Source organism: Halyomorpha halys, unplaced genomic scaffold (genome assembly GCF_000696795.3).
Source record: "Halyomorpha halys isolate HHAL.00 unplaced genomic scaffold, Hhal_1.1 Scaffold58.1, whole genome shotgun sequence".
NCBI classification, from domain to species: domain Eukaryota; kingdom Metazoa; phylum Arthropoda; class Insecta; order Hemiptera; family Pentatomidae; genus Halyomorpha; species Halyomorpha halys.
The window spans coordinates 2,620,871-2,644,916 of NW_027110919.1; the positions used below are offsets into that span (position 1 = coordinate 2,620,871).

At 30.0% G+C, this 24,046-nt stretch overlaps 1 protein-coding gene across 3 annotated transcripts in view; it reads left to right on the top strand.

Moving 5' to 3' along the window:
* The window catches only part of LOC106692504 (tyrosine-protein phosphatase non-receptor type 5), a 51,295-nt gene extending 27,255 nt beyond the window's left edge, over positions 1-24,040 (top strand). For 2 of the 3 annotated variants that reach the window (XM_014438481.3, XM_067049032.1), the window contains 12 exons: positions 2,939-3,097; positions 5,657-5,790; positions 7,000-7,123; positions 9,928-10,057; positions 10,167-10,325; positions 11,180-11,279; positions 11,578-11,838; positions 12,607-12,722; positions 13,763-13,957; positions 20,498-20,764; positions 20,907-21,080; positions 23,738-24,040. In XM_014438481.3, coding sequence (XP_014293967.1) covers positions 3,034-3,097; positions 5,657-5,790; positions 7,000-7,123; positions 9,928-10,057; positions 10,167-10,325; positions 11,180-11,279; positions 11,578-11,838; positions 12,607-12,722; positions 13,763-13,957; positions 20,498-20,764; positions 20,907-21,080; positions 23,738-23,822 — 1,809 coding nt within the window. In that variant the 5' untranslated portion in view covers positions 2,939-3,033 and the 3' untranslated portion in view covers positions 23,823-24,040. Of the gene's footprint in view, positions 1-2,532; positions 2,652-2,938; positions 3,098-5,656; positions 5,791-6,999; positions 7,124-9,927; positions 10,058-10,166; positions 10,326-11,179; positions 11,280-11,577; positions 11,839-12,606; positions 12,723-13,762; positions 13,958-20,497; positions 20,765-20,906; positions 21,081-23,737 lie in introns of those variants that run through there. The other variant, XM_014438480.3, reaches the window with a different exon arrangement.
* The last annotated feature ends 6 nt before the right edge of the window (positions 24,041-24,046 follow it).

Here is a 24,046-nt window from a genome sequence, read left to right on the forward strand (position 1 = left end):
TATATTTAAGCCGCACTATTAGATTCAGAGAAAAATTCGTACGGTGTACAGACTGATTTTTCTTTTTTCTTTTTTGGATCCGCCGTACCTTCAAACAAAAAACCTTGAATTTTGAGGTGGTTTTAATTTTTTTTTCTTGATCGATTACAAAAGTTCATAATTGAAAATAATAAACCAGAATGTGTTTAAATGTCGATAAAATATATGTATCAATAACATGAATTTCTATGAGGGGTACATATTGTACAAGAGCCCAAGAGCGAAAAAAAGGCAGTTATTTCAACCAAATTACTGATTACCTTAATGAAACTTATGTATACTTACTGGTCGAAATTGACGAATCTGCCAAATATAGGTAGGGGGAATAAAAAATAGTAGCTGTTTCAAAACTAACAAAATTAATTTTTTATTCGGAGCCCTATATCTTTAAAACTATCAATAACACTAGAAACTCTCATTTAAAGTAGATTCAATTTGCGAAAATATGAGCCCTAATAGAGCTAGTAATGTTCAATATTTCCCAGGTTATAGCTTTTAAAAAAGCAACATTTCATTTAAAAAATGCACAGAAAAAACAGAAGTTAGTGAATTTATTTTGATAAATCTATATCTCCAAAAACTATTCGACGCACAGATGTCTATCATCACTCAAATTAAAGGTAGTTTAATTTACTACAAAGTAATTTATGAAATCCATCTTCGTCGGAGTAGTAGTTTTTATGATATTTGCTAAAATAAATTGATTTATAATTGTTCAGACAAGATTTAATTTGCAAAATTTAGATCCATATGCTAATACATAAAAACTACTACTCCATAGAAGGTATGTGGCCTAAACTACTTTATAATAACTATAATTACCTTTATTTTAAGTGCTGGCAGACGTATGTACTTCTTATGGTTCCTGAGATGTATATTTTCATAAATCAAATTTTTTGTCCAAAGAGTTAGAAATTAAGGCTCATATTTTTGCAAATCGACTCTACTTTAAATGTTTCTTATGTTTTTTTAGTGTTATTGGTAGTTTCAAAGATATACAGCTCCGAATAAAAAAAAAATATTTTAGAAATAGCCGTTATTTTTTATTCACCCTACCTGTACAAGGCAGTCTCATCAATTTAGATTAGTAATTATGCATAGTTTTCATTAAAGTTATCAAAAATTGGGGTGAAATAACTGCCTTTTTTTCCCCTGGCTCTTATACTAACAGCACAAGCTGCATCATCAGAGGATTTTAAAGGGAGCAGATTTTTACAAGATAATGAATTTAGAGGAGAGCCTTATTTATTTGAAGTTTAAATTAAGGGAGACTTTCAAGCCAGGAAACAAGGATAAAAACACTAACGCATTTAAATCTGTTCTAAATAAACTTAGAAACAAACATATGGATCCATTTTTTATTGTATAACTGAGAAGGGCAATAAAATGTCTTGAGAGAAAGGACATGCGCCATTACCCATGGAGGTGGAGGGGCACCCCTGATTTGTAATTAATTTGACTATTTAGGGTCCATCTCAGAATGGTAACTAATCCTATTAGTTAATGACACAAAGAAACTTGGATAAAATCGAGACAAAAATTTAAATACGACATAACCAAAAACTTTTTTTTAAACCTAGAAATTCGAGAAATTGGTCTATCCACAAACCAAGTCAGTTAGCAAAACAGTTATGAAGGACCAAAGATTAGTTTCCAAGAGCTTGAGGTTTTGTATTCCGTATTTTCAAAGTGATCGTTAATTTGAAAATGACTCATCAGGAGTCATCATTCCTTGCTGTTCATTGTCCATTATTTAAAACTATGAAGTTATTTTGCTGGTGTGATTGGAAAAAAGAAGAAAACCACTAAACATTTTACATTTAACTAGACTATTTTTCATTCCTTTTGATTTAAAGGATTTAAAAGGAAGGTTTATTCCTACATTTCTTGCTAACGTAATTCGAAAAAAACAAAGGTTTTGCTCTGAAGTAATAACCGTAATTTTGAATGAAATTTCCTCAATGTTATGTTGCCTTGAGATTTAAATATTATAATAACGAAATATATTATTATCTATTAATAGGAAGGTAGTTCATGCATAAGAAATTCTCTATTATTTTCTTAAACTATGATGATTGATACAAATGATATAGGATTTGTAATTTTAAAGTTTCAGAGAGTTTTCTGGTTGATGAAAGTCAGAAAAATAAAAAAAAATTAAAATATTTGAAATATTTCCGAAAGTAATTAAAACTAGACTATACTACCAAAAATTCTTTTTTTACCAAATTAAGGGAAAAATCTTGCTTATGGAAACTTAATAACACTGCCTATGAATGTAGTGTAGGTACCTACCTGCAGAGTGTAAATAAAAAAACTAAAGTTACTTATACCATACTATATTTTTTTTATTGATATGAGTAATTATATTTTTAAAGAGTTTAATATTATTTAGAATATATTAAAGCGAGTATTTCATGCCTGAAACATTTTTTTCAAATAATGGTATAGGTCATGGTAGCAAGTTGTTTTGATTTGGTTAGGTTGGCAACACATTGCCTCCGGCAATATGGCTGCTGCTTGCTGGAGAAATGATTTGGATTTATCATTTAATGTGATAGATTACAAGGGAGTCTTCTTCTCATGGTTGTACCTGGTGATAGCCTTGCAGAGTAAGTTGTCAACCCATGAAAGTTTTATAATTAAGGTAGAATATCAAGTGTGAATGCCATGTTTACCTCTAGTCCTTTAAAACTGATCAATAAATTGAGTTGACTGATAGGACTCACCTCGCGGGGGTGGGATAGGTGACGTACACTGGATGAATGAGTTTATTTTGAATCTACATTTGGCCTTTAATACAAAATTTGATTTGTATCTGAATTATTTGATGACAACATGCTTTTAAACATTGTAATTGTCTTTAATTATGTATTTAAAGTAATATATTAATTTCCAGGTAGTGATGGAGCGGTAATCTACAATGAAGACCAAAAAAATCAAGTCCTGGGCCCTGGGCTGCCTACCCTAGGCCCCAGACATTTAGATAAGCCCATGGACTCACCTACTTTTACTTGGAAATTTGGTCAGTTGTCCAGAAAAGTAATAAAAACTACAGGTAAACCATTCTTTTTGACCACATTTGTTTTTGTTTTATGTCAGCAGTGTATTAAAGTGAATAATTTTGTACCGCAAAGTTGTATTAAGGAGACAGCCAGTTAAGTTATTCCTCATATGAATCCTAATTAATAATATTAGTAAACTTAGTCTTAAAAGCTTAGAAATGTTACTAAGCTTCAGTTAGTTCTCATTGTTGCAATACAGTTAGTTAATTTGTTGTTGTTAGTTCATTTGTTTTTTCTGCAATGATGGAAAGTCCATATTTGAAATAATTCTGTTATTTTAGTGTCGTACTTTACCTATTAATATAACTGTTTGTATGCACTATTATTTATCAATTTATTATAAAAAGTTAGGTCTGTATTTCTATACATTATTCGATTAATTAACCATAGTTTCTGGTGTGTGAATATTCTTAACCATAATGTTTTGTAATTCAGTAGTTCTCGTAATGGTTAGCAATTTGCCTCAATTGGTATAAATATTAATTGAGTATTACTAAAATTTATATAGTTCGTTATTAAAACACATTTTGTAGGTTCGATTTCTCTGTTGTGAATGTAAACAATTTTGTCTATACACAAATATTTTTTTTAAGTGTTTTTACAATGTTTGCTATCTCTTTACTTTTCAAGTATCTAAATATTTGATTATCTACTCAGGTTGATTATTTTGGTATGTTAAAAAAAAGTAAACAGAAATAAACAACAAAGAGGATCTCTGTTCTCTTATGTTTTTATTTTGTTTGAATAGCCATTGTAATTATTCAACTACATTTTCTATATATTTGCGTTTATGTTTGATGTAATAAAATAATAAAAAAGTGGCTTTTAAGTACAAAACATACGTCAATAGTATTGAAATTGAGATTTAAAGTATAATATATATTGATGAGTTAGGCAAATTGTAATATTACCTTATATTAATTGAGTGTTTAATATCTAATATAACCAAAATATGTACTACTGATTGCTTGACAAATGAGGAGCTTCATATCTAAATATATTTTATCCATTTTACTTCTGTTGTATTTATGTTAATGTGAGCAACGATTTACAAAGTTGTATAATTCACTAACAAGAAGTTACACAATATAAAATATTTCTCACATGAATTTATTGCCAAAAACAATTTATAATTACAGTGGAAAATAAATTTTGTTTGAAAATGAACAAATAGCATTTTCACCTGGATTTCCTCAGAAAGCAATTCTTGAGAAGTGGAGAGGGAAGTGGAAACAACCTCATCATGCTTAATATTCTGTTATATGATATTACTTTTTTTTTAATAAACAATTCCACTATTATTTTTATTCAGGGTTATTTGTTTTTTTTGAGGGGTGGGTCTACCTCTCTCTAGTCTCGTTTTCAAAACATAAGAACTACCATTTTTTGTTTGCTATTTTTGTATTTTTTTGGGAGGGGTGTGGGTAGGGTTCAAGTTCTTCTGTTACACAATGTGGCATTTTAAGAAAAGAAAAAACAAATAATACAAAATTAAAACTTTATTAGTTGACTTATAAACGAGTATGTGGGTTAAACATTTTTTTTCTCCCTTCAACGGACTATTCTTTGTTATAAGGAGCTTGTAATCCGTTATTGTTAAATACCATCAAATTATTAAGATCAAAATTTATTAGAACCAATTCTTCTATAAAATTCGGGTTTGGTTGCTAAGTGAGCAATGAGTTCGTCAGAGATTTAAATAACACTGTTTTAGGTATTGAAGGGAGGAGGGTGAATATTTGTTGCTTTGCATATTTTTTTTTTTTTACGGGTATGTGTGCAAAACGCTAATAAAATAATATCACCCATTTTAAAATCTACAAAGTTGGTATTGGTTGGTAGAAAACATAAAAAATTGGTTTCATATTTGTCGAGTACATTATTCAGGGACCAATCTGTATAAAAGTTAAGATTTGGTTCCTGGTCCTATTATATACTTCACTTTGCTCTACATTTTCATGAAAAATAAAAAACGAATTATTTATGGAGAAAATAGTCTACCATTATTTCCTAATATCATAATCTAATCCTTGTTTAGCGAATTTTGACTCAGACCTTAACCGAAAAGGATCTGTTGTTTTAATAGTGGTCTATCTCTTGAGTTAGCAAAGTCAATATCTGTAATCTGATTAAAGTTAATAATAATATGAATATATTTAAAGTAAGTTAACTGAGCCAAAACTCAAAACAGTCGTTGTAAAATAAAAAATTTTACATAACCATTATGTATGAAATAGATAATTGGTCACATTATAAATGACCTATTCTGAGACAGAACTAATGTAGTTTCGTCTTTGAGGTCTGTGACAGGTACCAGTACCTTCAGGATCCACTAGGTAAGCTGCTGCTGGTTGAAACATGTAGGAAATAAGCATTTGCTACCAATACAATATTCAAGCTCTAACTTTTCCTATAAATAAATCATTTATCATTTAATTTACTTTCTAGGAAGTTAGTTGAAAGTAAATGATTCAATTTTAAATGAAGTACTTTAAAACAATTATAGAATCCAAGTATACATCACTTGATTTGAATAAAAAAAATCTTTTCAGATGATGTTGGCACGATGGAGCGAGGAGATGAGGTTGGGGTCACGGCCACATGGGACAAGGACCTTATCATTTGGCCCTTACCTGTCCTCCTTGCCTTAATTGTGCTTACTTCAACAATCCTCCTCGTTGTAATTGTAAGTTTCATCGATTAGTTGACCTATAAAAACATACTTAATTAAATTATCCGCTGTACGTATTTGATTGTACATATTCATAGCAAACTAGAAAACCTAATTATCTGTTATTATTATTTGTATACGTTTCCTTTGAGATTACCACTTCAGGAATTCTATGCCATAACATAATTCTTACATTATGTAGTTTTGAATTTACATAACTTGTAGATTTTGTTTAATTTGACGTTTATTTCCCTATTAATAACATGAATATTCAGAAGTTCTCTGTCTGATCAAGTTAGAGAAACAGAGCATATCTGCTTGTGAGTAAATGAAGAGAAATGCATAACAAGCTCAAAAATTTACCCAGTTTACTCTATCCAAATAAATTAAAGCTGGCTTGTGTGTAGTCTAATAAACAAATTTTAACACTTGGTTCCAGAATTATCTCTTTATTTGATTAATTTTTTTAATTAATAATAATCTTATTAAATACTATTAAAATTTTTAAACAACCCTTTTAACTTCTACAATTTCTTAGTGGGTACAGTTCTTGTCTAGGGCTATTAGAGTTCTGATCTTTAGCTTTAGAGGACGTATTTGGGAAATTTATAGGATAAACATTTTGACTTTATCTGAGGGTATGAAGGTTTTGAAATTAAGATAAGCAGGCATTGGGTTAAAGTAAAAAGAAAAAAACTATTGCTATAATAGTTACTATTATATAAATCAATAAATCGTTACTATTATTTAAATCAATAGAATTTGTTTGTATGAGCATGTTAATTTTTAAAAATTCTTATTAAAATTCCTATTAAAAAAATTCTTATTAAAATTTCTCATTAAAATTCCTATTTGAAAAATTCTTTTTGCGTTAAGTAGATCTCTTATTGAGGAAGTATTTAAGCTATTTGGGATCATGCTATGGCCCGTAGTAATAGGGGAGTAACTGTATAATGAAAGGCTTGTGAAATGATGATGCCTATCAAAAGGAAAATTTCAATACTCTAATAGTCTTTCTTCTTATGATGGGTTTGAAATTTAATTTTTTTTTTTTATTGTAAGTCAAATTGAGGTGCACAGCTAGTTTACAATCAACTTAAAACTATCAAAAAATTAAATCTGAAATGTTTTAAAATACCGTTTTGAGGTATAGCATTGTACTTGATAATAAAGTTCACTGTTATTTTAAAGTAGAATTAATGTTTAATGTTATCTATGCCTTAGGGACTGATCTGGCTTAGAAGCACAATGAGTTACGGTGGCGAGGGTGATGACAAAGAAAGCACTGATGAAGAACAGTGGGTATCTCATCCTGTTATAGTACCACAAGTCATTACCCAACCTGCTGGTGAGAACTAATGTTGTTTTTTATATATAATAGTCTTATAAAAGGTCCTGCCTATATGTTCAAGGAATTGTTTAGTAACAGTAAAAGTTTCAGCATCAATACAGTACTACCAATACTTATATCAAATCTGCTCATTTATAATTGTTGACTGTTTTAAAGGTTTTCATGACCTGTTGCAATTTCCTCTATGGCATAGATTCAATTTTCCTTTATATTTAGTTCTATCTTGAGAAACATTTAAACGTCAGACGATTTTTTTTGTCTTAATTAGTGAATCCAATAGACCAGATGACAGTTTCAGCAAATTGATTTCATGGTATATACTGCCTTGAGATTTGATCGGGATGCCAGGATAATCGCTGAAGGCAATTATCCAAAAATAAGCTAATTAATTAATTATATATTGAGTCCTAAAATACTATATTTTGATTGGATTCTTTTCCAAAGGCTATTTGTGTGTTTACCATTTTACCAATTATATACCTTTATATTTATAAAATCTTGTTACCATTGATTATATAATATAATAAGGGGTGGTATATTGGGTTATATAATAGTATATAAACTGCATAAAGAGACTAAGTATTTATTTACAATTTATTCCTATCATTAAAATGGTTGTAATGATTCAAATAAGTGGTTGCCATAAAATATCGGTTATTACATTATTACTTATTATTTACTTTATACTTATAGCTGCTGATGCCGTGGGATATAGTTCCGTAGGTGTCGTCTTGTTCATAAGGGATGTCCAGGTCTCGTGGCCCTTCTCACGACTTTGTCTGATCGAAGTGCATCTTGTTCCGCTCTGGCTTCTGCTGCTCTCTCAAGCCTGGTCCTGTCTCGGCTAACTGTTCCTTTTTTCTGATCTAGATTTCCTGTGTCTTTTCTCCCACTTCCCTTTTAGGGTGTTACCTTATTTTTGAAGCTCCTTTCTCATTGGCCATCGGTGACCGAATGCTCCCGAGGTAGGTGTCCCCCTCCTCAGGCCCGAGAGTGGATGAAAAAGTTTGAAATGTCCAGGAAGGGCCTGCACCTGCTTAATTTGATTCCGGTCCCTCATCAGAACCTGTCATTTTTGTTAGAACACTTGAAGGTTAGCAAATCTAATTTTCTCAGGGGACTCTGGTAATGTGACAAACTTAACACAGATGTTTTCATATCCGGGGACGCAGTAAGAGGTTCGTCGAAAGGCTCCTACCCTAACTAGGTATCGGAGACAGATGGCAAAAAAAAAAACCTTTAACGACATATTGTTGTGATAATGGCTAATGCCTCGATACATAGCATATGGCATCCCTTGGAGGAGGAACAGCGATTATCCTGGCATCCCGATTAAATCTCAAGGCAGTACATAGCAATACATTTTTATTTCTTGAACATTTTGTTCAATTTTCCTACTTATTCAGTTGTTTTGCAGGGTTTAGGAAGCCACCCCAATGTATGTATCCTCTTCTCGATAGTGGCTGCACAATAGCCAAAAAACCTGTTTTTTTGTTGACTGTAGCACAATCTCCAGAAATTTTTATATGACAAAGCCCTTTAAAATTTTATATACAGTACATCCCTTAAAAAAAAAAAAAAGTTATGATAAATAGTAAATTTAATTTGCGCTTGACTAAAAAATTAATTATATATAAGAAGATGGTCAGGGTTGCGGTCAAAAAAAAAGAACAAATAGTTTATAACTATTTTAATGTCTGACGTTTCGCCCCTCTTTGCAGGACTCCATCAGGGCTAAAAGATACAAAAAAAAAAATTTTATAAACTATTTGTCCTTTTTTTGACTGCAACCCTGACCATCTTATACATAAATTTTTACGGTCAACTATATATACATATCTAAAAAATTATAATTCAACTTAATATTATAATTAAGTTACATAATTAACTTCAATTAATAACATAATTAACTTCAAAGGTAATTGGATTGGTATTAGCAATGATACAGTGCATTGGAGCTTGGAGAAATGAAAACTATACATCTCCCACAACAACATTCTAAGTCAGTGGTTCCCAACCCACAGCAGTCTACGGATCATTAACTATGTGCACTTCCCCTCCCCTCACTCCCTTCTAGAGCCAAAGGGAGGTCTCCTGTGGATAATGTTTAAAAATTTGGTTATTTTAAAGTGCACTTTGAGTCATTTTTATTATGTATTTGTCTGTTGAACTTTCAGCTAACATCAAAGCATCAGGAAAGATAACTAGTAAAATAGTTCTAACACTAAATCACAGACAGAAATGCGTGTTACCAAACCATCCCAAGGCTCTCTTAGCTATTGAATATACCACCTATTGCGAACCACTGTTCTGTTTGCTTCTTGATAAATAAATAGTTAATTACAGGCAGAAAATAAATAATAGTTAATTTATTCTAATATTGATATTAGAATTTAAAAAAAGTTAATTTTTCTTCCTTCCCAACCGCAGTCCTGACCATCTCCTTCTAACTTATAAAATAGTTATAACAAAAAATGTTGACTAAAATACGTGTTACTGGGCCATCCCGCAATCCATAGACCACCTGTTGGGAACCACTATTCTAATTGCTTGTTTATAAGGTATTTGCATTGTCTGATTAGATTAATTTAAAAAAGATAATCTCAATCAGTCCTTCAAATTTTGAATATACTATAAACAATTTTTGTGTTGGACTTAGTTGGTAAATAAATAAGGATTATTTTCTAAAACAATAATCAACAACTTGCCTGGTATTTTATATTTGTATTTATAAAATTTTATTTTATTTGTCAACTTCTATCAATTATTGTTCCTTTAAAATTATTAAATATACGATTTAGGTGAAAATTTATGTATGAAGACTAAAGCCAAAGGTTTGCTCGAAAGACGTGGCTCTAGTGCGAGCTTGACAATCGATTTAGCCCATCCACCTTCCCATGACAACATCACAGTCACCCCGACTCGGGAATGGTGAGTATATATTTTTTATTGTAGTTTCTTAATACTTTATTGGTTCACTGTGTGAATTAATTATTTTCAAAATAATATTGATTGTTTAAAATCGTTAATATTTTTTAAGCACTACTGAGGAATATTTGCTTTCCTGCTCGAGTGTACTGACGAGAGAAAATTTAAGGGCATGCTTGAAAGATGTACGAGCTTTACATAGAGAATTTTGGGATCTTCCCCTCAACCATCCTGATAAACTTATTGTTCCTGGATCATCTGCTAAAAACAGGTATTAGTTGTTATAGCAAAGCATTCATCCTTTGATTATTTTTTTTTCTCACATTTTACTATATTTCAAAGTTGATCATTTTTAAAAACAAATTATTTAAGCTATTTAGCATCTAAATACATAAGTTTTAAACAAGAATTATACTTCATAATATATAATGGTTATTTTCACTAACTAGATGAGTAATAAGCTATTGTTATTTGCAAGATTATGTATACAAATGTTAGTCAAATGGTTTTAGGTTGAATTTGTTTTAGTGACCATTGTACCCTTCAGGTGATCCTTCATTTTAATTTACCTCTGAAGCTTCATTTTCTTCATTTTTATTGTTTAATAAAACATTTTAACATGAAGTATTCCAAATATGTCTAAGTTTGAATATTAAAATAGTTTGGGTACTTATATTTTTTAGCCAAGTCAAAACACAACACAAGTAGCCACCTGTAACATAAACTAGAAAACCGTTTAGTTTGGAAGGTTATATCGTCTATGTAATGGTTGCTATCAGTTTCCCAGTTTTTGTAAAATCTTGAATAGTGGCAATAATTTTCTCTGACATTAAAGTTAAAATGTGGATTCTTGGGTACCTTATGTCAGAACAAGAACATGGTTGATAGGGATGAAAAGACAAGACCTCTTCTGAACGTTGAATTATTTAAAAAAAAATCATTTGAGCTCTAATTTTTTTTAGAAATTCTATATCTCTTAAATTGAAATCTTTTTATTCCCAAGTTTCATACAATTTTTAACATTTACTATGATCAAAAAAAATAATAAAAGAAGAAGAAAATTACTGCTTATTGGTTTATGTTGTTCACAGGCAAGATTTAATTTTTTTTTTTTTTTTTTTTCAGATATAAAACAGTAATTCCTAACGAGCCCACTCGTGTTATTTTACCAGTAGATGAAAAGTCAGACAACCTTTCTGGATACATCAATGCTAATTATATTAGAGTAAGTAGAACTTACTTATATTTTTATAATTATTTTGAAATATTATTAATAACTTCACTGGACATTTTCTAAATACTCTTCTCTGATTTACTGATTGATTTTCATTACTATATTGCATCGAGAAAAAAATTATACCTACCAACTATAATATCATCTTAAATTGCCTTGCTTTATTTTACCAGTTTTTATGTTGTATAAAGTAAAAAAAAAATCAAATAAAAGGCCTTCTTAGATTTGATGTAGTATGTATTATTAATGATTTTAATTTTTGTAATGTGGATTCTATTGATTTTATCAGGGTTATGACAGTGAGGAAAAGGCTTTTATTGCAACCCAAGGACCTATGACAAATACTGTTAACGATCTATGGGAAATGACTTGGAACGAAGGGTGCCCAGTCATCGTCATGATAACTCGCCTCTGGGAGAAATCCAGACCCAAGTGTGAGGCTTACCTTCCACCCGACGTGGGATCCCCAATTCTCTATGGTTCGATAATTGTGACTATTGATTCCCTTCTCAACAAGGATGGATATGCGATTAGGCACATCACATTGCAGGTACATTGTTACTCTTTCCTCCTATTATGAATTTATTTAATCTTGGGAGCCATCTGGAATTTTAATAATTTTTGGTTCAAATAGTGGTATTTTCGGTTGTAACCTATATGGCGAAGAAATTATAAAATGGAATAGAGTGCCTGCTTAGTTAATGTATAAAGTCTAAAGAAAATTGAATTTTTCTATAGACTACCAGTTAAAAATTCATCCACTAATTAAATATTTGAATTTACATTGCTATCCTGGTCACTCAAGAAAAGTTTCTTTAAAAAAAACAAACAAAGATAAGCATATGCGTAATGAGATTCTGAAATACTACGAAGCTATATAACATATAAAATATAAGTTATTAGTATTTATTTTGTTGAGCACTATTGAGGGAGTTACCACTATTAGAAATACTCGCACAGTATTCATTCTTTTTCATATCTTAGAACCAACTATTAACGAAGGGATGAAGGAGAAGACCACTAGTGTTCCGCTTCCTTCTGGTTGGTCCTAGCACCTTTCAGGATTCTGATAGTTGATCATTCTTTAAAAGTTTATTGGATATGATATAATTATAATTGGAGAATGATCCAGATTCAAAAAAAGAGGGGCTGTGAGAGACAAACTCACTTGCGACAAAAGTGGTTGAGCTAACATAGCATTCCCTTCCAACTTAAATTTTTAATATAAGATACCTATTTAATATATTAGTTTCAAAATCATGAAGTGTTACTTCTTAGTTACATATTTTATTTTTATTTATTTATTATTTTTTTTTAGAAAAATGAAGAAACCAAAAAAGTAATTCATTATTGGTTTGACTCGTGGCCCGATCACAAAACACCACCGAATGCACACTCTCTGCTTAGCCTTGCCAAAGAAGTAGAACTAGCTAGGTAATGGTTTTAATAAAAACATAGTTATAATATTTTAATTGGAATCGTATTTATATTAATTTTTATGAATGTTTGTTTTTAAGTTTTATTTTCTTGGGGTTATATTTACTTGGTTGTTAATAATTTTTGATTGAATATACCAAAATTTTTTAATGTATAAATTAAAATAGGTTTTGTGTAACTTTATGGATAGTAAAAAAACTTTATTTGCAGCTTCTAAACAACTTGCACAGCTCATTTATCCCAAGAACATCAAACATTTTTCACTGCTTTCAGTTGTTACTACATAACTCCAAAACTTTACACCTTTCAGAAATCTTAGTCCTATTCTTTTTTCATGTCTTTAAAATTTGAGACCAACTCTTTATGTTACAATCACTGCTTTCTAAGATATGGCCTATCATCACACATTAACCATTTTTCCAAAAAGTTTAAATTTTCTTAATTTAGGAAATTTCTTCAAACTATTCATTCTTCGAGAAAAATGTACAGAATAAATTTGAAATAAATTTAATTTACTTTCATTTCCTTCTATAAGAAAATGTGTAGGATCAATGGTTCTCTTAAAAATGACAGATAAAAAACTGTTCAAGTACTAGTTTTTAAATTTTTATTTAATCCTAAGAGAAAAATGGAAACTGATTGTACAAAATTTTGACATTGCTGACTCCAACCAAGAAGGGTTCCATTTTGTAAAGCCAATGCCTATAGGGGATCATAGCTCAGAGGTGGGATAATTTCATAAGTCACCTAAATAATCCAAGTTTTGAAGAATCCTAAAAAACTTAAAATAATTTTTAAAATAGTAACAATATTCATTTATTACAAAAACCTTTCTTGATATCAAGAATATATGATTTAAGTTTATAACTATCAAATCTCAAATTATCATTGAAACATTTATACAATTTTAGTTCATATTACCTAAGCTCCTAACCTAATCACTAATCTATAAACTGTCACCATATTTCTTTTTTATTTTTTTACTATAATAAGAATAGTCATAACAGTTTAATCCATTATAAGAATGGTGATTACAGATTTGGTGGCGTCGCTCAGCGCAGACCATCCGCTGTCTGGTTGAAAGAGTCTACTAGTCCTGTTTTGACATTTGGTAACCTTGAATTAAAAGAAGAAGGTCTGTCTGCTGATACATCACCATCTAAAAAAAGAACAAAAACATTCACTGCATCCCCTGATTATGCGACGCCTTTGGATGACGGGACTGCTTTTAGGTAGGCTTTTGTTTTCATTTTGTTTTGTAGATAAAACTTGCATCCTTGATCTAAAATATATATACATAATTATTTCGGTGATGTATTAAATTAATGCTTCGCTCTTAAATATCAGGTTCATATAAAAAAAAATTATATTTTTATGTTTTTGTTGGTAATCTCTGTTCATAAATATTGATAAATCAGTCGGTTTTAATACTCAAAGGTAATAAAAGATAGCTTTTGATCAGACAAACAAAAAAAGTAATTGGTAAATGTCATTTTTTTTTTTTTTTTTTTGTCAAATGAATGAATCATAATTTGATTTTTCAGATTTTATAAAAAAACATGACGATATAGGATATAACAATTCATTGATTATAGTGACAAACATTCATGGACTGTTGTTTTCAGAATTGTATTGATTTATTTTTATTAACAAATATTGCGACCATAGTCATAACAACTGATTGTCAAATAAAGCAATCATTATCCGAATAAAGCAATTTATTAGTGTTTGGTAGCAATAATTGATTTTTAAAAATTTCTATATTACATTTACATATGATATGTATAGTGATTGGTTATAACAACGATCAGCAATAATGACCGAATATACCTTGTCCTTTGGAGGTCATTATAAATGATATCCTGAGTGCTAATAGTTTATTATTATTATTAGTTTATTTGTTAGTGTATTAAACTGTGACGTTTTCTGTAAAAGTTACAATCAAGACCCAGATTTTAGGTTCCCAGACGATGTAGTTCACTCTAAATTTTGTTATACTCAGTTCATCATTTTCGATTATCTATCTTAAAAAAAATAATTTACAAACATTCAACAGGGCAGTAAAAAAAAGCCTACAAACTGATTTTGATAATTCCTATGAATTATCCATTATTATTGGAAATTTAATATCAAGCAGTTTTTTATGTTAGCACATTTCATTCCTACTCGATAATTCAGTCAATAAGGGTTTGCAGAAAAAATCATATAGTTTATTTTTTAATAGTTCTTTGTTTTTTGGGGTGCTGAATCAGATATGATTTGAGCACAAAAATGTATTTATATTATATATATTATTTAAGCTTTACAAATAACAAATTTCAACTTAAAAAATATTTCATCCCACTTGTTAGGTCAATCAGTCCAAGTTATAACAAAGTATAAGTTCAAATATAAATAATAAGTCCAAATTATTCGTCTATTGTATTCATCTCAGTATAATGGGTTAATTATATACTAATCTTTTTTTTCTTTTAAAAAAAAATATTGGCGATTGTATTAAATTAGTTTTAATGTATATTAAATCTCATGACCAAAAAAAAAATCCTACTCTGATAGAATCCATGAAGGGCAGGGTTCTGTTTATAAGGAAGTGCTGTTTCTCGAACAGCTGTTGTGCAAGGAGGTGATTAGTTCATGACCAGCCGTTGGTCTAGTAACTGTACTTCCTTACAAAGTACTGAACCTCTGATCCTTCATGGTTTGTTGCGGTACAGATTTTGATTTTTTAAAAAAGATGAAAATTAATTTGGCTTGCTTTATCTTTAAATAAAATTTCCATACTTCATGTGTCTTTTGGTTGTTATAATTTTGTTTACATTTAAACTCATTTAATATTATCTGTAATATTTTTGTTCTTATTCTACACTCAAAATATATATTGCTATAATATTAAAAATAACCAAAATTATATCAAATTTCTTCTTTCTTTGTTTTTCTTTTTTCTCTCTGTTATTATCTCCGATCTCTCAACATAATATTGATTTATTTAAGCTTTTATTTATTATTCATTTATTTATAAATTTATTAATTTGTAAATCAATAAATTAATAGTATCTCTAGTATTCACAGCACTAATTATAGAAATATACAACGGAAATACAAAACTAATCATATAGATTTCTTAATTAATTAAAAAGAAATGTAATCCTAGGAAGAAAAAGGTTTGTTTCTAAAAAGCAAATTTTACTTTTTTGCCAATCACCTGTTTAGAATGTCTAATTTTTTACCAAAACTAAAAAATCTGGTGTGGGGTCCTATGTCCCAAAAAGATGTGTAGATTGGTGGGTTCATCTTGATTAAAAAGATGTATATTAGGGTTTCTCAAGGTGGAGAATGAGAAATATAAATTTCGTCCCTGCCAACAGTTCAATAAAAGTGTAATGCTGTCAGAAAGACACGGGCTTTTCCCGTTTAAATTGGATATCTCTATTTTTCTCCTTCAGTTATTCATAAAATTCTTTAATATATTGTATTTATCTATTGTTCTTCATTGCTAAGAATGAGAACTGTTTATGTATTTTTTTCTTTTTCAAATAAATAAAATTGAAGATATAATATATACTTCAGAGAAAGATTGTTTTAAAAATTTTTCATTTAATTGTACTTCAACATACCAAGTTTGATCAAAATCGTTGGAGCCGTTTTAAAAAAAAAAATCTGTTCCATTTATTGGAACTTCTGGCCTGTCGATTATACTGAAAAAGTTGCTGTCATATCCCAGGCATATAAATATATAATTTCAATTTCGTATGACTTTTCTTTTTTTAACTAGGCTGACTATGTACACACACAGACACACAGTCCATTCTGCAAGATATAGTTATTTCGACTAAGGGGACCTCTAAACGTGTATTTCTGTTAAAAACTGCTGGTATTAGAAATTTTTCAGAATTGCAATACTTCCCCTTATTAAATATTTCATACATAGGTAAGTTAAAGTATACAAATAGAAAATAGAGGAAAAAACAATGGTGTAGGCAGCATAAATGAGTGCGGCTGTGAACTTAAAGTGGCCTGGCCGATGAATGTAATTAACTTGGAAAGATAATTATTGTCTCAATAACCATCACCTGACTTGACAAATGGCTGTTATTGTTAATTTTCTCCTTTTATCATTTACATTTTAGAAGATTATCATTTTTTACCCATATCACCTTGATAGTCAATTTTTTTTTTTTAATCCTAATTGATTCCTCTGTACTTTTTGGTGGTCTTTTATTATATTTTAATGTTCTGTATTACCTTGCTTTAAATTAAAACTTGTTGCAGCAAATGTATTTCCTGATTAATTGTCATTCCTATCCTATTGTTACGATAGTTTATGTGTTATGATATTTATAAATTGTTGTATATTTCAGAATATTTATTCATAAACATTTCTGACAAGAACTTGCTCTATCAAGTTTTGCTCTACACAAGCAGGAAGTAGTCGATTTGATTTTTATACAATTAGTTTTGTCTCAATATTTAGTGGAATTAGAGTTTTTAGTGCTTGTGAATCTGTAATTTATTAGATGTTAACTGATTTCTTGGTTTTCAGAATAATTAATGAGTGCACCCACATAGTTTTGAGAAATAATCCCTTTTCTTTTATAAATAGTTTATTTTTAAAAATTAAAGGTACTCCGGAATTCTTGGACTAGACCTGCAACACATCAAAATCAGCTGATCAATAATTATTACAGAATACTGTTTCCTATCGATGGACTTTAATAATTTAGTAAAGTTTAGTTATAAGCTCTATACCATGGTCCATAGCAAAATATAATCAAGTATCTAAAAAAAAAAAATGACTTACAAAAATTTACTTAGTGTTAGAATAAAAAATAATTATAAGTACTTAAATTTACATTCTTGATTGTCAGTCTTGGTTTAAAGTATTTTTAAAAATAGAATATTTTAGTTGATTAATTGGTTTTTGAAGTTATACCATACCCGTGAAAAACATTCAGAACCCCATGAAAAACAATGTGGAAATTGTCTTTAACTCGTTCAAAACATCAAGTGACATTCTTTTTCTCTTCTTTATTTCCTAGTTCTTTTGGTGCTTAATAATTACAGCAATATTTTTTTTTTTTTATTTAATTTAGTTTAAACGATAATAGAAAAGGATTTTAATGGACTGTTTTCTAGGGTGTTGAAGCAAAGTAATGATCAAAATTGGATCTGTATCAGTAAAACTTTTTACTTTATATATATATATATATATATACACATACATAACAAGACCAGAACATTACTTAAAATTATATATTAGTGGAATAAAGTAGATTGTTGTTTCTTATTGGAATATATTTAAACTTTAAGTTGATCTGCCTCATATTTACATTACAAAATGTTTATACAAAAAAAATTATATCGTTGTAGACTGAATTCACATGCAAATGCATAATTTGGTCGCTTTTTTTTACTGAAATGATTAAATATCTTTACAAATCATTATACTTGGTATAGATATCCTAATTTTTATCTTGTGTATTTGATGGGTATGAATTATTGCATATTTGGTCATAATTTAGGTTAAAATTCTCCAATTAAAATATGAAATAAATAATAAAATATTATTCTTAGTTGTAGGCTATTTTTTTTTTAATAGTATAAAAATGAAAAATGTGCAATAAAAAATCCAAAATGTCCAAAATCATGCAATTAAAACCAAAAATGTGCTTAAACATCTAAATCTTGGCATAGTCATATTTATTATTTAATTTACAATATTAATACATACAAAGCTTACCTAACCTTGTTTGAATCAAATTAAACTCCCTAAATATACTCTATATCTATACATACATAAAAAAATTAATATAACCTAAAACCTAAAATTTTGTCCATAATTGAAGAGTTATGAGGAAGCTAATTGTACTAAATGTACAATTTTAAGGTTTAGAAAAAATATGCAAGGTACTATGTAGAAAGTGGGATTTATAAATATTCTTCTAAGCAAAATTAAACAAGTATGAATCAAAACACTAACAAGTAATAAGTCAATGTAGAAAACTTTTTAAAAAGTTAGATTAACAAGGTATAGGCATATTCACAATCAGACCAATTGATTTTTTTTTTTTAACTTTTTTTAAAAAAACATTCTGGAGGGACTTATTCATAGCTATCCAAAACCACTGGTTAGTACTATTTCAAGTACATTGGTCACTTGTGTTTGTTTGATTGTTTTTTTACGGCTGAATTTGAAAGGTTGGTGTATTTGTTGATCAATGCATTGCTTTACATGAAATTTGTCAACTATAAATTAAATAAGGAAAAGAGTAATAAATGACTGAATTTGGCATATATTTAACTATATTTGTATAATATGGAGAAATTTAATTCAAGTTTAAATGCTATGCAACAAAATAAAAATCTAGCCCTAAAAGAGTAAAATGTGCAATTTTATAAATAAAAAAAAAACTCAAAAGATTCAAATTTATGGAGTTGTGGGATATGAAATTAGTATTAGTAAAGTAGTATTGAATGTCTTTTCCATGATTTGAATTTCTGTTGAGGTTTACCAAAATTCGAAACCAGAGAACAAAAGATGCAATTGCACAAAAACTGGTCCCTAATTATAACAATGATATAATTAATTGTAGTGAAGACAAAAGCATATCCTCAAATGTCTACTACATTTTAATAAAAAATTAAATGATCAAATTAAAATTATAATCAGGTGTTCTTTAAAAAACATGTTCTGAGTCCTTTCCTTTGGAATGCTATAGTTTTATTCTGCCAGTCAACATGATAAGTGATTCTGTTGAGTGTATTATTTCCATTTTCTAAGTTAATCAGAATATTAATTTTCATTCCTACACAAAGGAATGAACTTTACTTGAAATATTAATGTGTTTTCTTTATTCCCTATCGATTATTTAGTGTTTTAAGTGAAAGTAGTGACAGATCTTTTTTAATAACGTGCTATGTGTTCCAAAAACGAATCACTAGACTGTTAGCCATTTCAGTAATGGTAGCTTTACTGCCATCATAATATTAAATGATAAATTTGTAATATAATATAATAACTATTGAGAAATGAATGAAGTGGAAATTACAGAATGGTAGTGAGGCAATAGGAATTGAGCAATTGAGACAACCCACGACAGTAATCAAGCTTGGGATTCAGTGTTGTGGGTCTAAATCCTTGAGTTATTACCATTATTTGTATTCCATTACATGCATTTTTCATTGTTGCATCTTCATCGTTCATTCACCTTGAACAATCATGCACCTAGAAAACATTTTCATACAAATAATGAATTTATTCTGATCAAATTAGCTTGGTCAATGTTTCTTCAGTTGCTGAAATATATTTCCTATGTAGTATTCAATTACACCTTATAAATTTAATTAAACTATTTTAATGCATTTTAGTTTTTTTTTTTTTTCTAGTCTTCTGTAATCAGTTAAATTTTATTCCATAGACCAGCATTTCTTTAAGTTGCTCTTTCAATTTATCGGCTTGTTTATGAAAAAAAAATTATCAAGTGCCACACTCATTTAGTTGTAGTTCATTATTCCTCAACTGGTTTTTAAATGAAAGTACTGAATGTGTTTGAAAAATGTATGTTTTAAGTTAACCTCTGTTTTAGGAATTTAGTTCACTCTATGCATTAGAGCATGTCTCGTTTTTTAGACACTAGAGTAGAAAGTATTGCCTATTAGAATTATTAACAACTGTTGATTAAGGACTTCATTGCAGGTGGTTTACTGGACAAAATCTTTTCAATATTGTTGTAACTATTATTGAAAATTTTATTAACATTGTCAATATTCTTAAGGTTTTCCCCATCTCCCGGGATTTCCCCTCCTCCGGGAACAGAAAGTGTTTTCTGGCGATTTGAGAAGCTTTCAACGAATTCCACTTCCAGCTATGATACTGCACAGCTCTCTGGCGACTCCCTCTCCGACAAGTCTCCTTATAGGACCAATTCTTCGTACGACAGCCCAAGATCAAAGGCGTGGACTCAGAGCTCAGGAGAGAGTTCGGTATGGACGGAGGAAGGCAGCCCTGTTGGACCTTCACCACCTCATCTCCTCAGTCCAAGGTATGTTTTGTGTAATATTACAATAATAATGCAGTAGTAATTTGTATAATGCAATTTTAAAGTTTTTTGTACAAATTCTTATAATTCTATAACCTAAATAATCCATAGCTGTTTTAATAAACGTTGCGTGTTAATGTTGCAGATGGGCTGAAGATTCCACAAAACGGGGAAGACCTCTGGGGCCTGTGATTGTCCATTGTTCAGCAGGTATAGGAAGAACTGGATGCTTCATTGCGATTTGCATAGGTGTATGCCAACTTCTTGCAGAAAACTCAGTTGATGTTCTCAGCATTGTTTGTAAAATGAGATATGATAGGTAATATTTATTCCTAAATCTTTCATCATTTTGATTCAATTTAATGTAATATTAGTTATTCTCTGGTTCATGAAGTTTCCTATTTTTGTCTCAAGTGAAGTTGGCTCTTCATTCGTAGAAAACATTTTATAAGCTTACTCCTTATCCCCATTTTTGACACCAGTTTCCATTCCTATACCTATTTGCTTAAATTTAAACACTCACTCAGTTCACTAATAGCTCATAATATTTCTAATTTCTAACTATTAAATCCTAGTAACTATGTAGATAAGTGCAAGCGTAATCTTTTTCTTCATTCTTCTCATTTAAATGGCCAAGTGTGTTATTTTGGGATGACAGAATTAAGTCAGAGGTACTCTTAAGATCCTCCAGGTTATCGAACAGCTTGGTCACCTAGTCCAGATGGTTAAGGCCATCTGCTCTTATTGTTCATATCTCTTCTATATTCACACAGAGGAGTTGGACCATTTTCAATATTTTTGTAAAGTTTATAACCGCAAATTTTGATTTATCCTTAGTTATACGTTTATCGTTGCCCACGCTCAGCGGAGAAGGGGGTGAGTTAAAGTCAAATAAAAAAAAATATAAGTAAATTAACAAGTTGAAAGCAGAGAAAGAACAGCAGAACTATATGTACAAAAGTTTAATAATAAGAAAAATATATATATATTCAGAGAATGAAAAAGGAAAAAAAAGAATTCATATCAATTAATAAAACAATTAAAACTTATAGGTTGACTTAAACTTAACCTTAATAACTATATTTACATTATTATCCAATAGAGTATAAAAGTAAATATAAAATAAAATTTAGTTCAAACCCCACTTAGTCCTCCACTTCTATTGTTAATGATCATCTATTGAAGTAAACACCATAATTTTGAAAAACAAAACATATATGACAACATTTCTCACATGGTGATATTCCAGTTCAAACCGTAAAGGCAAAGGGCCTTTAAACTATTAACACTTCACATTGAACAATCTTAACGTGTTCCTAAATGAAACTGTCACCTTCACAAAACCAAAACTCACTCGTCTGAATATACAAGTTCCCAGAATCAAACTGGCACCTTCACAAAAACAAAACCCACTCATCAGAACATATCGCTCGTGTTTTGTTTTCACCATGACAACCGTAACACCTCTTGTCTACACAAATCTAGCCAGTATTTTTATTTCACCATGACAACCATAACACCCCTTATCTACGTAGATATAGCCAGTGTTTTTATTTTACCATGGCAACCGTAACAAGTTTTGAGTTAAGCTGATACATCCAGTTCTAAGCCGGTAAATCAAAACCTGTTCCTTTCTTGAAAGTAAGTAGTTTGGATCCTATGGATTAAAGTCAGCATGTTCCACTTCTGCTAAACTGTTGCTCCATTATAGGTAGGTTTTAGTTTCCTCGGGTTAAGATACAGTGAAGATTTGGGGTAATTTGGATCCTTACTTCGCAAGTTTATCAGCCAGTTATTCCAATGTCCAGGGATCCACTGTAGCGTTACTTCTTCTTAAATAGAGGTGAGGCGTTCCTACTCAGTAGTTAGCATTGTCTGCCCCTTTCCTCACTTGGACTTTAGGCTCATAATAGCTGAAGCTGCTTTAGTTAAAAATACAATTTATGGTTTTAGAGACCTCTTGGCATCTATTAGAGTTCTGGATGCTTCCAGTAATGATGAAGCTCAGCTTTATAGTTTGTTGAGTTGAACGCCTTGGCAATCACTTTCTCTCATACATGGCTGTTTGGAAAATCCATGTGAATACCATACTTCACTTCCATTTCTAATAGCATTTTCGGCTGAACCATCCATAAAGATTCCACATGTCCACATGTTTTTCGGGTAGGTAGAGTACATGTATTTGAATGCTCAAGCTCCGATTTCTAGTTTATTCCTACTCTTCTTTTTGATATTCAGTGTTAATGTGACTATGGATGATCTGCAAGAACATGCCTAAGGGTGGAAGTCATTGGAATTCATCTACTGTCTAGTTTATTTTCGGCTGGATTCCTTTTAACTGAAGTTGAGACATTATTTAGCATGCTTTGTACGGAAGGTTTGCCTTATTATGCGATTCTAAGTCCTTTGATGACACAATCTAAGTCCTTTTACGGGGGATTAGAAAGCATTTTGTTTTTGTGTTTAAATTGAGCATTTTTATATTCCTTCTACCCTCCAATCTGAGAAGGCCCATAATAGACTATTTTATTTATTGGAGTACATTTTAGACATAGACTAATACATTTATTTGTATTAGTACAAGTTTGAAGTATCTTTCTCCCAATAACTAAATAGTCTTAATTAAATTTTTATAAATCAGATTATATATATATATAGTTGACCGTAAAAATTTAAATATAAGATGGTCAGGGTTGCGGTCAAAAAAAGAACAAATAGTTTATAATTATTTTAATGTCCGACGTTTCGCCCCACTTTGCAGGGCTGTTCAAAGCGAAAGGTTGAACAGTACTGAAGTATATATATAAATAAAGGCTGTTCAACCTTTCACTTTGAACAGCCCTGCAAAGTGGGGCGAAACGTCGGACATTATGATAGTTATTAACTATTTGTTCTTTTTTTAACCGCAACCCTGACCATCTTCTTATATTTATTATAAATCAGATTTATAATTTTTTTCTTATGATTTACTTCCAGGGGCGGAATGGTGCAGACAGCTGAACAGTATGAATTTATACATCGAGCTTTAGCACTGTTCGAAAGGTCATTGCCTGGTGAATAAGAAAATGATGGAAAATCTGTTTGTGCTAATTTTTTCTGGCAGTTAGCCAGTTTTGGCACCCTAAGGGCAGGGTGTTTGTTGTATTTTGCTCATTATGTTGAACAAGGAGAGAGGCTGTGCTCATGATTGTCTCATAACACCAAGTTTGAGAGACCACTGCCTTCAAAAGAAGAAAAGTAAATATATAGGTATATGTGTGTGTTTGTATAAACATAGTATATATA